The sequence below is a fragment of the Mustelus asterias genome, chromosome 29, assembly GCF_964213995.1.
Source record: "Mustelus asterias chromosome 29, sMusAst1.hap1.1, whole genome shotgun sequence".
NCBI lineage: Eukaryota > Metazoa > Chordata > Chondrichthyes > Carcharhiniformes > Triakidae > Mustelus > Mustelus asterias.
Window position 1 is genome coordinate 888,141 of NC_135829.1, and position 14,778 is coordinate 902,918.

Here is a 14,778-nt window from a genome sequence, read left to right on the forward strand (position 1 = left end):
TCGAATGATACTGTGAACGAAGGCCAGGCTCGCTCATTGAGTAAATGTCATTAAATTCATCCAACAAGCTGTGTTTCCGTGCTGCAGCTGACTGTGGTTACTGTCCAGGAGATGTTTGTGGAAAGCTAGGAGAGCCTGATAACTCCATTCAAAGTACACCAAAAGCTTATGCCTTGTGGCAAAATGTGCATTCTAATACTTAATTAAATTGAAGGGCATTGATCTTCAATGTAAAGCACAAAGCATCAAGCTGCTGTATTGACAAATGAGACTTCAGACTTTCATATTCTCAGTAAATGCCAACACTTACGTTTTAGTTAATAGTGTGAGGATTTCTGATCGATCGACCTGGCCTGACCGGGTAAATGTGGACAGTCACTGATGTGTGTGATCCTACAGAATGGGGGTTGGTTGAGGTATACTGTCTGATGAGCCTTACACATTGAGTTTGATCCCTAGGCTGCACTGATCTCAGGTTGCAAAAAAATTGGAAGTTACAATCTGTTCAGCTTTCCCCAGCTAGAGAGGGAAAATTCCTGATTTCTACCCAGTGACTCCAGCTGAGACGTTTGAGCCTGTTGGACAAGGCTACAGTGCACTTCCATCACGGCCGAATAGCTTGCTGGAAGAGCCTGGATTCACGGTTTGAGATTGGCTGAACCACAGTCTAAGGCTTCAGAACAAAGAAAATTACAGCACAGGAACAGGCCCTTCGGCCCTCCAAGCCTGCACCGCCATGCTGCCCGTCTGAACTAAAACCCCAACCTTCGGGGACTGTATCCCTCTATTCCCATTCTATTCATGTATTTGTCCAGATGCCCCTTAAAAAGACACTATTGTATCTGCTTCCACTACCAGGGGAGGGAAGATAATCTGTTTTTCTCCTGGTGTTCTGAGATGAAACAGTTTAAAATGAATTTTAAAAGGTTGATCATCCCGTGACAGTATGTCTTAGTCAGCATTAAGGATTTGTGTGTTCAGTGAGAGTATCTGTGGGATCAGTCAGTGGTTAAGCACTACACAACCTTGATCAGCTCCTGAATGAACAAGCAGGAGTGCTTTAGGCTGTGTTTTACATTGGGATGAAGTGTCTCCTGAGTCATTCATTGGTGTCAGGTACAGGAGCTGCTTTTGCTGTGCATTGTGTCAGTCCCTTTGTTCTAGGGGAGAAGGGACGTGCAACATTGATTTGTTCATCCAATGTCACATTGCACTCTGGGATAACAACTGAGAATTCTTGTTTTTTTCCTGCAGGTGCTGCTCTCGGGGCTAATTGGTGTTGTTTCCTGGAAAAGACCCATCTCCCTTGTGGTAAGAATCAACAGCAGCACAGTATACACAAAGGCAACAAGCCAGGGTGTATCTGATCCTATCAGTGCCATTATGCATACAGAGAACGTGCGCAATGATATCACTCTGTGTTTTGCCCTTTTCATTAGGTTGTGGTTTATTGAATAATATCAGCGAGAAACCTAAGGAAAGTTAAAACTTTGCTATTTAGTCTGGAGCTTATAAGACCATAAGACCATAAGACATAGGAGCGGAAGTAAGGCCATTCGGCCCATCGAGTCCACTCCACCATTCAATCATGGTTGATTTCAACTCCATTTACCCGCTCTCTCCCCATAGCCCTTAATTCCTCGAGAAATCAAGAATTTATCAATTTCTGTCTTGAAGACGCTCAACGTCTCGGCCTCCACAGCCCTCTGTGGCAATGAATTCCACAGACCCACCACTCTCTGGCTGAAGAAATTTCTCCTCATCTCTGTTCTAAAGTGACTCCCTTTTATTCTAAGGCTGTGCCCCCGCGTCCTAGTCTCCCCTGTTAATGGAAACAACTTCCCTACGTCCATCCTATCTAAGCCGTTCATTATCTTGTAAGTTTCTATCAGATCTCCCCTCAACCTCCTAAACTCCAATGAATATAATCCCACGATCCTCAGACGTTCATCGTATGTCAGGCCTACCATTCCTGGGATCATCCGTGTGAATCTCCGCTGGACCCGCTCCAGTGCCAGTATGTCCTTCCTGAGGTGTGGGGCCCAAAATTGCTCACAGTACTCCAAATGGGGCCTAACCAGTGCTTTATAAAGCCTCAGAAGTACATCCCTGCTTTTGTATTCCAAGGAAGAGATCAGCACAGTCACTTATTACAGCACTGTGCAATTACTTGTGGGAATTAATACTTCAGAAATACCCAGTCTCCATTCCATGATTCATGTTTCTATTCCCAGATAATACAGAGACTGTGGTTGTACTGTTGATTTGTACTTGGAGACTGTGATCTAAGTTCTGTGTGTGTGTGTGTGTGTGTGTGTGTCTATTCTGTGTGCGCATACCTGCTTGCGTTGAAGCTATATAGGAACATGGCTCATTACACCCTTCTGCTCACACATACAGGTACAGGCACCACTCCAATGTGATTTCTTCACTATATATTTGAGAAAGTGGACATCATTGGCAAGGCCAGCATTTATTGCCCATCCCTAATTGCCTTAATTTATTCCGGAGTTGAGAGGGTTGGCTTATGAGGAGAGACTGAGTAAACTGGGACAATATTCAGTGGAATTCAGAAGAATGAGGGGAGATCCTTTAGAAACATATAAGATTATGAAAGGAATAGATAACATAGAAGTAGGGAAGTTGTTTCCAATGGCAGGGGAAACTAGAACTAGCGGACATGGCCTCAAAATAAGGGGGAGCAGATTTAGGACTGAGTTGAGGAGGAACTTCTTCACTCAAAGGGTTGTGAATCTGTGGAATTCCCTGCCCAGTGAAGCAGTTGAGGCTACCTCATTGAATGTTTTTAAGGCAAAGATAGATCAATTTTTGGACAGTAAAGGAATTAAGGGTTATGGTGAGTGGGCGGGTAAGTGGAGCTGAGTCCACAAAAACATCAGCCATGATCTTATTGAATGGCGGAGCAGGCTTGAGGGGCCAGATGGCCAACTCCTGCTCCTAGTTCTTATGTTTAAGAAAGTGCTGGTGAGCCTCCCTTATGAACCTGTGCAGTGACAGTGCTCCCATACTGCTGTTAGAGATGGAGATTTGGAATATGACCCAGTGATGTTCTGGGAAAATGCTATATTTTCAAGTTAAGACTTGGAGGTGATGATGTTCACATCTTCCTGCTGCCTTTGTGTTAATACGAACAAACAAATATTTGAATTAGGAGCCAGAGTAAGCCACTCAGCCTCTCAAGCCTGTTCCACCATCCAATAAAATCATGGCTGATCTAATTTTAACCTCAACTGCACTTTCCTGCCTAACCCTGATAACCTTTCACTCCCTTGCTTATAAAGAAACTATCTACTTCTGTCTTAAAGATATTCAAAGACTTTGCCTCGATGACCTTTTGAGGAAGAGAATTCTGAAGTCTCACAACATTCAGAAAAAAATCCCATCTCTGTCTTAAATGGGCGACCCCTTATTTTTAAACAGTGGCCCTTGTTCTAGGTTCTCTCACAAGAGGAAACATCCTTTCCATATTCACCCTATCAGTACCCCTCAGGATATGTTTCAATCAAGTTGCCTCTTAATCTTCTAAACTCCAATGGATACAGTCTAACCTGTCCAACCTTTCCTCATAAAACAACCCTCCCATTCCTGGTATTAGTCTAGTAAACCTTCTTTGAATGGCGCCCAATGCATTTCAATATTTTCTTAAACAAAGAGACCAGTACTGTACACAATGCTACAGATGTGGTTTCACCAATATCCTGTATAACTGAAGCATAATTTTCTACTCCTGTATTCAATTCCTCTTGCAATAAACAATAACATTCCATTAGCTTTGCTAATTGTTTGCTGTATCTGCATGTTAACTATTTGTGATACACGTATTAGGACACCCAGATCCCTCTGCACCTCCGAATGCTGTAATCTTTTACCATTGATATGAATACATTGTATAAATGTAACATTGGTTTTAATATTAATTCAACATAATATGAAATTAATGACAAAAGATTGGGGCTGTGAAAGGCCATTAATTATGGCGCCTCTGTATTTGATTTTTCCCTGTTTGTGTAAGAATGCAAATTACAGGATCTTGATCAATTGGGCCAGTGGGCTGACGAATGGCAAATGGAGTTTAATTTAGATAAATGCGAGGTGATGCATTTTGGTAGATTGAACCAGAGCAGGACTTACTCAGTTAATGGTAGGGTGTTGGGGAGAGTTACAGAACAAAGAGATCTAGGGTTCATAGCTCCTTGAAAGTGGAGTCACAGGTGGACAGAGTGGTGAAGAAGGCATTCGGCACGCTTGGTTTCATTGGTCAGAACATTGAATGCAGGAGTTGGGACGTATTGTTGAAGTTGTACAAGACATTGGTAAGGCCACACTTGGAATACTGTGTACAGTTCTGGTCACCCTATTATAGAAAGGATATTATTAAACTGGAAAGAGTACAGAAAAGATTTACTAGGATGATACCAGGACTTGATGATTTGAGTTATAAGGAGAGGCTGGATAGACTGGGATTTCTTTCTCTGGAGGGTAGAAGGCTGATGGGTGATCTTATAGAGGTCTATAAAATAATGAGGGGCACAGATCAGCTAGATAGTCAATATCTTTTCCCAAAGGTAGGGGAGTCTAAAACTAGAGGGCATAGGTTTAAGATGAGAGGGGAGAGATACAAAAGGGTCCAGAGAGGCAATTGTAACCCCCTGCTGACCACTATATGGGGCTACTATTTAAATATTCAATCAACAGGATCCCGAATTCCTAGCGGTTGATGTTGATTTGGCTAATTCCCTGTTTACCCATAAATGTCAGTACTGTAATCGGAATATCAAAAATAAATTTAATAACACATATCATTAACAGACATAAAACAGTGAGCTCTGATCTATAACCGTTGGGGCCCATCCGTTGGTGCACACATGGGGAAACTCACCCTCAGTAACACATTTGTAGATACTGTTCCAGTTGGACTGTATAGACCCCACCAGTTACTCACGACACCCACACACAGTCCAGGAGAGACACACAGGAGGCAGAGGTGCCGCGAGCTATCTGTGCAGCAACGTAGGTCGAGTGCGCTGAAGGCTGTCCTCCTCGTCGGTAATGAAAAGAACAGGCAGGGGAACGCCTGGCTGCCTCTCACTCCAAACCGAATTCTCACTGCCTGGAAAAAGCTCTCTCTCTGCAGCTGCTTCACTTCCTGGCGCCTTTTTTTCCTCCCGCCCCCAGAGCAATCCCATTGGCCCAGCCCACATCACTCCATCAACAGCATCCTGTTCACAGCACCCGCCCAGCAAACAGGACACTGAAACCCACAAGGGACAAAGAACACTGGTAACTGTCTTCCCCACAAATTTTCCTCAGTCCCTTACATTCTCCCCCCACCAAAAATACAGCATGCCCCCATGCTGAAGTACGTGACATAGGACCCAGTTAACCAATTACACCATGTACCTTATCGTGTGATGACTGGTATAATAGTGGGTGAAAAGAGTGGTACCTTATTTATACATGACGAGCACTGAGCAAAGGAGTTACACCACCATGTATGACAACTATTGCAGTGTTCAGGAAAATGCATAGTGGGTGGCGTAGCTGAGTGAACACTTGTATGTCCTACTACTACAGACTTTGCACACGGCTCTCCCAGCTTTGTATAATGGAAACAGTCTGCTGGCTTTCTCTCTCTCTGTGATCTCCTTATCTCTGGTTCTGAATTGGCTATGTTAGATGTGTCTGTAATGTAAGTGCCCTTTTAAACTCTCCACTATATGCTGTCTCTTGGCGGTGTCAGTGCATTGCCACTCATTGATCATCTGGGTAGCCTGCTCCATCCAGGCATCGTATTCTTCCTCACCTGGGGGTACAGGTTTCAGTCCTGAAAACAGTCTCAGCTTTCTGTAGCTAGGCCCATCAGTAGACACTTGGTTGCACTTGTCCACCAGTTTGCCAATAGCAGTCACTAAATCCATGTTCACATCCACTTTGCGAGCTTGATTTTCTGATACTATGGCCTGAAAATCCTCCATTGACTTGCCTTCCTGTTGTAGTAGTAACAACAGCTTTGGATGGAAAGCATCCTCTTCAGGAACAGCATCCTGTGTGTCCAAGCTTTCTAGCGTATGCACAGCCCATGGCCCAGCTTCTCCTTCAATACCTACATCTGGAGGTACAGTGTCAGGGGTTAAATCAATGCTAGTCTCCACTAGTATGAACAACTGTGTGCCAGTAGAATCCCCACGGCGACCACAAATCTTGGTGCGACCAAAGACTTTCACTGCGTTTAAGACCCTAGCAATGGTCTCCTCACTAGTATCTATTGGCACATTGCTCAGTAATATGCCACGAGAAAGACTGATATTAGAAGGGCAAAAAGAGGTCACGAGATGTTCTTGGCAGGCAGGATTAAGGAAAATCCTAAGGCATTCTATTCATATGTTAGGAACAAAAGAGTTGTCAGGGAGAAAATCGGACCTCTCAGGGACAAAGGAGGGGAATTATGCTTAGAATCCAAGGGAATAGGGGAGATCCTAAATGAATACTTTGCATCGGTATTCACGAAGGAGAGGGGCGTGTTAACCGGGAGTGTCTCGGAGGGAGGTGTTGACCCGTTAGAGAAAATCTCCATTACAAGAGAGGAAGTGTTAGGTTTTTTAGGGAACATTAAAACTGACAAAGCCCCAGGGCCTAATGGCATCTATCCTCGACTGCTCAGGGAGACGAGAGGTGAAATTGCTGGGCCTCTGACGGAAATCTTTGTTGCTTCTTTGGACACGGGTGAGGTCCCTGAGGATTGGAGGATAGCGAATGTGGCCCCGTTGTTTAAGAAGGGTAGCAGGGATAACCCAGGAAATTATAGGCCGGTGAGCTTGACGTCCGTGGTAGGGAAGTTGTTGGAGAGGATTCTTAGAGACAGGATGTATGTGCATTTAGAACGAAACAATCTCATTAGTGACAGACAGCATGGTTTTGTAAGAGGGAGGTCGTGCCTTACAAATTTGGTGGAGTTTTTTGAGGAAGTGACAAAAACGGTTGATGAAAGAAGGGCCGTGGATGTCGTCTATATGGATTTCAGTAAGGAATTTGACAAAGTCCCACATGGCAGGTTGGTTAAGAAGGTTAAGGCTCATGGGATACAAGGAGAAGTGGCTAGATGGGTGGAGAACTGGCTTGGCCATAGGAGACAGAGGGTAGTGGTCGAAGGGTCTTTTTCCGGCTGGAGGTCTGTGACCAGTGGTGTTCCGCAGGGCTCTGTACTGGGACCTCTGCTATTTGTGATATATATAAATGATTTGGAAGAAGGTGTAACTGGTGTAATCAGCAAGTTTGCGGATGACACGAAGATGGCTGGAATTGCGGATAGCGAAGAGCATTGTCGGGCAATACAACAGGATATAGATAGGCTGGAAAATTGGGCGGAGAGGTGGCAGATGGAGTTTAATCCGGATAAATGCGAAGTGATGCATTTTGGAAGAAATAATGTAGGGAGGAGTTATACAATAAATGGCAGAGTCATCAGGAGTATAGAAACACAGAGGGACCTAGGTGTGCAAGTCCACAAATCCTTGAAGGTGGCAACACAGGTGGAGAAGGTGGTGAAGAAGGCATATGGTATGCTTGCCTTTATAGGACGGGGTATAGAGTATAAAAGCTGGAGTCTGATGATGCAGCTGTATAGAACGCTGGTTAGGCCACATTTGGAGTACTGCGTCCAGTTCTGGTCACCGCACTACCAGAAGGACGTGGAGGCATTGGAGAGAGTGCAGAGAAGGTTTACCAGGATGTTGCCTGGTATGGAGGGTCTTAGCTATGAGGAGAGATTGGGTAGACTGGGGTTGTTCTCCTTGGAAAGACGGAGAATGAGGGGAGATCTAATAGAGGTATACAAGATTATGAAGGGTATAGATAGGGTGAACAGTGGGAAGCTTTTTCCCAGGTCGGAGGTGACGATCACGAGGGGTCACGGGCTCAAGCTGAGAGGGGCGAAGTATAACTCAGACATCAGAGGGACGTTTTTTACACAGAGGGTGGTGGGGGCCTGGAATGCGCTGCCAAGTAAGGTGGTGGAGGCAGGCACGCTGACATCGTTTAAGACTTACCTGGATAGTCACATGAGCAGCCTGGGAATGGAGGGATACAAACGATTGGTCTAGTTGGACCAAGGAGCGGCACAGGCTTGGAGGGCCGAAGGGCCTGTTTCCTGTGCTGTACTGTTCTTTGTTCTTTATTCTTTTGGCAGCTCCAGTCAGCAGCCTGAGAAAAATCCATTGTCTTAAGTGAGCTACTAACACTGTAAAACTTTTCCTGTTCTAATTACTGGGTTAACTGTTACTGACTGACGGGGGGAAAAATTTTATTTGACCTGTCTGGTAAACAGGAATGATCTCAGCGGTGCCTCCAAAAATGTAACCCCCTGCTGACCACTATATGGGGCTACTATTTAAATATTCAATCAACAGGATCCCGAATTCCTAGCGGTTGATGTTGATTTGGCTAATTCCTTGTTTACCCATAAATGTCAGTACTGTAAGTCGGAATATCAAAAATAAATTTAATAACACATATCATTAACAGACATAAAACAGTGAGCTCTGATCTATAACCGTTGGGGCCCATCCGTTGGTGCACACATGGGGAAACTCATCCTCAGTAACACATTTGTAGGTACTGTTCCAGTTGGACTGTATAGTCCCCACCAGTTACTCACGACACCCACACACAGTCCAGGAGAGACACACGTGTGGAAGATGATGCCGCAGGAGGCAGAGGTGCCGCGAGCTATCCGTGCAGCAACGTAGGTCGAGTGCGCTGAAGGCTGTCCTCCTCGCCGGTAATGAAAAGAACAGGCAGGGGAACGCCTGGCTGCCTCTCACTCCAAACCGAATTCTCACTGCCTGGAAAAAACTCTCTCTCTGCAGCTGCTTCACTTCCTGGCACCTTTTTTTCCTCCCGCCCCCAGAGCAATCCCATTGGCCCAGCCCACATCACTCAACCAACAGCACCCTGTTCACAGCACCAGCCCGGCAAACAGGACATTAATTTTGTAATTCCCCTTACCCCTGCATCCTCCCCCCCATCAATTAGTTCCTTGATCCTAGTCAACTCTTCTAGCTCCCCTCCCCCCAACCTATCTAGTTTAAATTCTCCCCAGTAGCCTTAGCCAACCTACCGGCCAGGATATTGGTCCCCCTGTGATTCAAGTTCCACCCGTTTTTTGTATACAGATCACCCCTGCCCCTAAAGAGGTCCCAATGGTCCAGGAACCTGAATCCCTGCCCCCTGCACCAGTCCCTCAGCCACACATTCATCTTCCACCTCACTCCATTCCTGCCCTCACCTTCCCGTGGCACAGGCAGTAATCCTGAGATTACTACCTTTGCTTTCCTCTTTCTCAGCTGTCTCCCTAATTCCCTGTACTCCCTTTTCATGACCCCTTCTCCCTTCCTACCCACATCAGCGGTACCAATATGTACCGCTACCTCAGGCTCCTCTCCCTCCCACCTCAGGATTTCCGGGACGCGACTAGCGACATCCTGGATCCCGGCCCCAGGAAGGCAGACCACCATGCGAGACTCCTGCCTGCCTCCGCAGAAACGCCTGTCTGTCCCCTTCACCATCGAGTCCCCGATTAATACCGCCTTCCTCCTCTTTTCCTTAGCCCTCTGAGTTACAGGGCTGGACTCCACTGCGGAGACACGGCCACTGCTGCTTCCCCCAGGCGGGCTGTCCCCCCCAGCAGTACTCAAGCAGGAGTACTTGTTGTGCAGGGGCAAATCCACCGGGGTGCTCTCAACCACCCTCGCCTTACCCTTCCTGGCCGTCACCCACTTGGCCTCCTCCCGTGGCCCTGGTGTGACCACCTGATGATAGCTCTTGTCTATCACCTCCTCATTCTCCCTCACCTACCTAAGATCCTCGAGCTGCAGTTCCAGCTCCCTAACACGGTCCCTCAGGAACCGCAGCTCGACACACCCCTCACAGATGTGGACGTCCGGGAGGCCAGATGCCTCCAGGACCTCCCACATCCTACACTGGGAACAACACACTGGTTTCACACTCATATTGGACACTTTATGTCAAGTAAGACAGTGAAAAGTTAATAAGAATGTAAGGAAACAAAAACTCCATGAACAAATGATTAAAAACATTGAATTAATTACATTCACATTTAACTACCAGCTTTTACATAATTGCTACATTTTTTTTATTCATTCATGGGACATAGGCGTCACTGGCTGGCCAGCATTTATTGCCCATCCCTAGTTGTCCTTGTTCAGAGGGCAGTTGAGAGTCAACCACATTGCTGTGGGCCAGACCAGGTAAGGATGTAGACCAGACCGGGTAAGGACGGCAGATCTCCTTCCCTAAAGGACATTAGTGAACCAGATGGGTTTTTCCGACAATGTTTCATGGTCATCAGTAGATTCTTAATTCCAGGCATTTTTTTTATTGAATTCAAATTCCACCATCTGCCGTGGTGGCGAGATTCAAACCCGGGCCGGTCAGAACATTAGTTGAGTTTCTGAATTAATAGTCTAGCGAGATGGCCCAGTGATTGTTTCACTCTGAATTATTTGGGATGCAGCCACTGGCAAACAAGAATTCAGTTGTTCAGATTCCATAAATTTATGCTGTTACTGCAAAAGCTGCTGTTGCAGGCAGCAAATCTGATTTAATAATGTGCCTTGCTGATGCCATCAGCAATAATAATCAGTAACATCTGTGTTACTTTGTGTGGGGTTTACATGTGAGAAGCTGGATTGAATATGATGTTTTATATTGCGCACTGCAAAAGCGAGAACTTCTTGTGACACTTTGAGATTCGCTGGAAGAACACAGCAGGTGACAAAGAGAGAAGGACAGGTTTATGTTTGGTGACAAGTTCTCAGGAGAGAATAAAGCTTGTTGTTTCTCTCATTTAGCACAAGGAATTCTCTGTTTCTGGTGTCCAGAGTTGCCATGGGCTACCAGTGTTTAAGAATGAAAGGGGCTTTGTCTCTAATGCAGTCAGTCACAGGGAGATCTGCAGCAGGAGGGAAGGTGGAAGGTTCAACTAAACAAATTCAGCAAACTGTGCTAGGCAGGGTCTCCAGGTTCTGTCCCTCCAGGTTCTGTCCCTCCAGGTCCTGCCTTAATCCGTGCCAGCAGCCCAGCAACGTTTATTCACTCATGTCCTTTAGGGAGGAAATCTGTCATCCTTACCTGAAATAAAACAGAAAATGTTGGATAAACTCAGCAGGTCTGGCAGCATCTGTGAAAGGAAACAGAGTTAACTTTTGGGTCTAAATGACCCTCTACAGAACTGAAGAAAGGTAAAAATGTGCAGAATTCTATAATTGGAAAGTGTGTGGAGGAGGTGGGGCAGAATAGAAAATCGGATAGGTCGAGGAAAAGGAGAGATTGACAAAGGTGTCATTGACAGTAGGCAAACGGGGAGTGTTAATGGTGCCAGTTGTTGAACTCAATGTTCATAGAATCCCTATAATGCTGAAGAGTCCATTTGGCCCACTGGGTCTGTACCAACTCTTTGGTACGCCCACTGGGTCTGTACCAACTCATAAGAACAGGATATGGCGCTCGACTCATCGATCGACAGTTCCGACATGCCACAGCGAAAACCGCACCAACCTCCTCAGAAGACAAACATGGGACACGGTGGACAGAGTACCCTTCGTCGTCCAGTACTTCCCCGGAGCGGAGAAGCTACGGCATCTCCTCCGGAGCCTTCAACATGTCATTGATGAAGACGAACATCCCGCCAAGGCCATCCCCACACCCCCACTTCTTGCCTTCAAACAACCGCACAACCTCAAACAGACCATTGTCCGCAGAAAACTACCCAGCCTTCAGGAGAACAGTGACCACGACACCACACAACCCTGCCACAGCAACCTCTGCAAGACATGCCGGATCATCGACACAGATGCCATCATCTCACGTGAGAACACCATCCACCAGGTACACGGTACCTACTCTTGCAACTCGGCCAACGTTGTCTACCTGATACGCTGCAGGAAAGGATGTCCCGAGGCATGGTACATTGGGGAAACCATGCAGACGCTACGACAACAGATGAATGAACAATCACCAGGCAAGACTGTTCTCTTCCTGTGGTGGAGCACTTCAGCGGTCATGGGCATCCAGCCTCTGATCTTCAGGTAAGCGTTCTCCAAGGCGGCCTTCATGACACACGACAGCGCAGAGTCGCTGAGCAGAAACTGATAGCCAAGTTCGGCACACATGAGGACGGCCGAAACCGGGATGTTGGGTTCATGTCACACTATCAGTAACCCCCACAGCTTGCCTCCTGGACTTGCAGAATCTCACTGGCTGTCCTGTCTGGAGACAATACACATCTCTTTAACCTGTGCTTAATGCTCCGTCCACTCACATTGTCTGTATCTTTAAGACCTGGTTGGCTGTAGAGATTCGCATTCTAGGAGTTCTTAGGAGTTTACTATAGGCCCCCAAATAGTAATAGAGATGTGGAGGAAGAAATTGCTAAGCAGATTATGGATATGTGTGGGGGTCACAGGGTAGTTGTCATGGGGGACTTTAACTTTTCAAATATTGATTGGAACCTTTGTAGGTCAAATAGTTCGGATGGGGCAGTTTTTGTGCAGTGTGTGCAGGAGGGTTTCCTGACACAATATGTGGATAGGCCGACAAGAGGTGAGGCCACATTGGATTTGGTACTGGGAAATGAACTGGGCCAAGTGTTAGATTTGGTTGTGGGAGAGCACTTTGGAGATAGTGACCACAATTCGGTGTCTTTTGTTATTGCAATGGAGAGGGATAGGGCCGTACGGCAGGGCAAGGTTTACAATTGGGGGAGAGGTAATTATGATGCGATTAGGCAAGAATTAGGGGGCATAAGTTGGGAACAGAAACTGTCAGAGAAAGGAACTAATGAAAAGTGGAACTTTTTCAAGGAACAAATACTGGGTGTCCTTGATAGAACAAAGAACAATACAGCACAGGAACAGGCCCTTCGGCCCTCCAAGCCCGCGCCGCTCCCCGGTCCAGGATTGAATCCTGAATCCAGGATCCCCGCCCAATTTTCCAGCCTATCTACATACCAATATCCTATCCACCGAACTGTCCCTCACAGCTACGATGCTTTGTTCATTACAACCTATTAACTCACCCCCACCCCCCCATTCCAGACCATGTGATCTCCAGGGAGAGGCGAAAACCCAGAGTGAAAAACCCCAGGGCCAATATGGGGAAAAAAAAATCTGGGAAATTCCTCTCCGACCCCCTGAGGCGATCGAAACGAGTCCAGGAGATCACAATGGCCCTGATCGGAAAATGCTTCCCAACCCTAGTCATTTCCACTTCCACGAACACCATATGAATTCCCTGCCCCCGAGACAGGTTCCCAACTATCCGCAGTCTCGCTCTGTACTGGCACCAGCAAGATGATCATAGAATGAAGCCTTGAAACGAGAAACAAGGAACAATTAGCCCGCGCCGCTCCCTGGTCCAAACTAGACCACTCTTTTGTATCCCTCCATTCCCACTCCGTTCATATAGCTGTCTAGATAAGTCTTAAACGTTCCCAGTGTGTCCGCCTCCACCACCTTGCCCGGCAACACATTCCAGGCCCCCACGACCCTCTGTGTGAAACATGTCCTTCTGATATCTGTGTTAAACCTCCCCCCCTTCACCTTGAACCTATGACCCCTCGTGAACGTCACCACCGACCCGGGGAAAAGCTTCCCACCGTTCACCCTATCTATGCCTTTCATAATTTTATACACCTCTATTAAGTCTCCCCTCATCCTCCGTCTTTCCAAGGAGAACAACCCCAGTTTCCCCAATCTCTCCTCATAACCAAGCCCCTCCATACCAGGCAACATCCTGGTAAACCTCCTCTGTACTCTCTCCAAAGCCTCCACGTCCTTCTGGTAGTGTGGCGACCAGAACTGGACGCAGTATTCCAAATGCGGCCGAACCAACGTTCTATACATCTGCAACATCAGACCCCAACTTTTATACTCTATGCCCCGTCCTATAAAGGCAAGCATGCCATATGCCTTCTTCACCACCTTCTCCACCTGTGACGTCACCTTCAAAGATCTGTGGACTTGCACACCCAGGTCCCTCTGCGTCTCTACACCCTTTATGGTTCTTCCATTTATCATGTAGCTCCTCCCTACATTATTCCCACCAAAATGCATCACTTCGCATTTATCAGGATTGAACTCCATCTGCCATTTCCTTGCCCAAATTTCCAGCCTGTCTATATAGGTATGTCCCTGTCAGGCAGGGAGGAAATGGCCGAGTGAGGAAACCATGGTTCACGAAAGAGGTGGAATGTCTTGTGAAAAGGAAGAGGGAAGCTTATGTAGGGATGAGGAAACAGGTTCAGATGGCTCGATTGAAGGTTACAAGTTAGCAAGAAATGAGCTGAAAAAGGGGCTTAGGAGAGCTAGGAGGGGACATGAGAAGTCCTTGGCGGGTCGGATCAAGGAAAACCCCAAGGCTTTTTACTCTTATGTGAGGAATAAAAGAATGACCAGGGTGAGGTTAGGGCCGGTCAAGGACAGTAGTGGGAACTTATGTATGGAGTCAGTAGAGATAGGCGAGGTGATGAATGAATACTTTTCTTCAGTGTTCACCAAGGAGAGGGGCCATGTTTTTGAGGAAGAGAAGGTGTTACAGGCTAATAGGCTGGAGGAAATAGATGTTCGGAGGGAGGATGTCCTGGCAGTTTTGAATAAACTGAAGGTCGTTAAGTCCCCTGGGCCTGATGAAATATATCCTAGGATTCTTTGGGAGGCAAGGGATGAGATTGCAGAGCCTTTG

At 46.6% G+C, this 14,778-nt stretch overlaps 1 protein-coding gene across 1 annotated transcript in view; it reads left to right on the plus strand.

Annotated features, from left to right (window-relative positions):
- The window catches only part of fam189a1 (family with sequence similarity 189 member A1), an 85,637-nt gene that overhangs the window by 39,948 nt on the left and 30,911 nt on the right, over positions 1-14,778 (plus strand). The window contains exon 2 of the mRNA XM_078199871.1: positions 1,255-1,311. Coding sequence (XP_078055997.1) covers positions 1,255-1,311 — 57 coding nt within the window. The remainder of the gene's footprint in view (positions 1-1,254; positions 1,312-14,778) is intronic.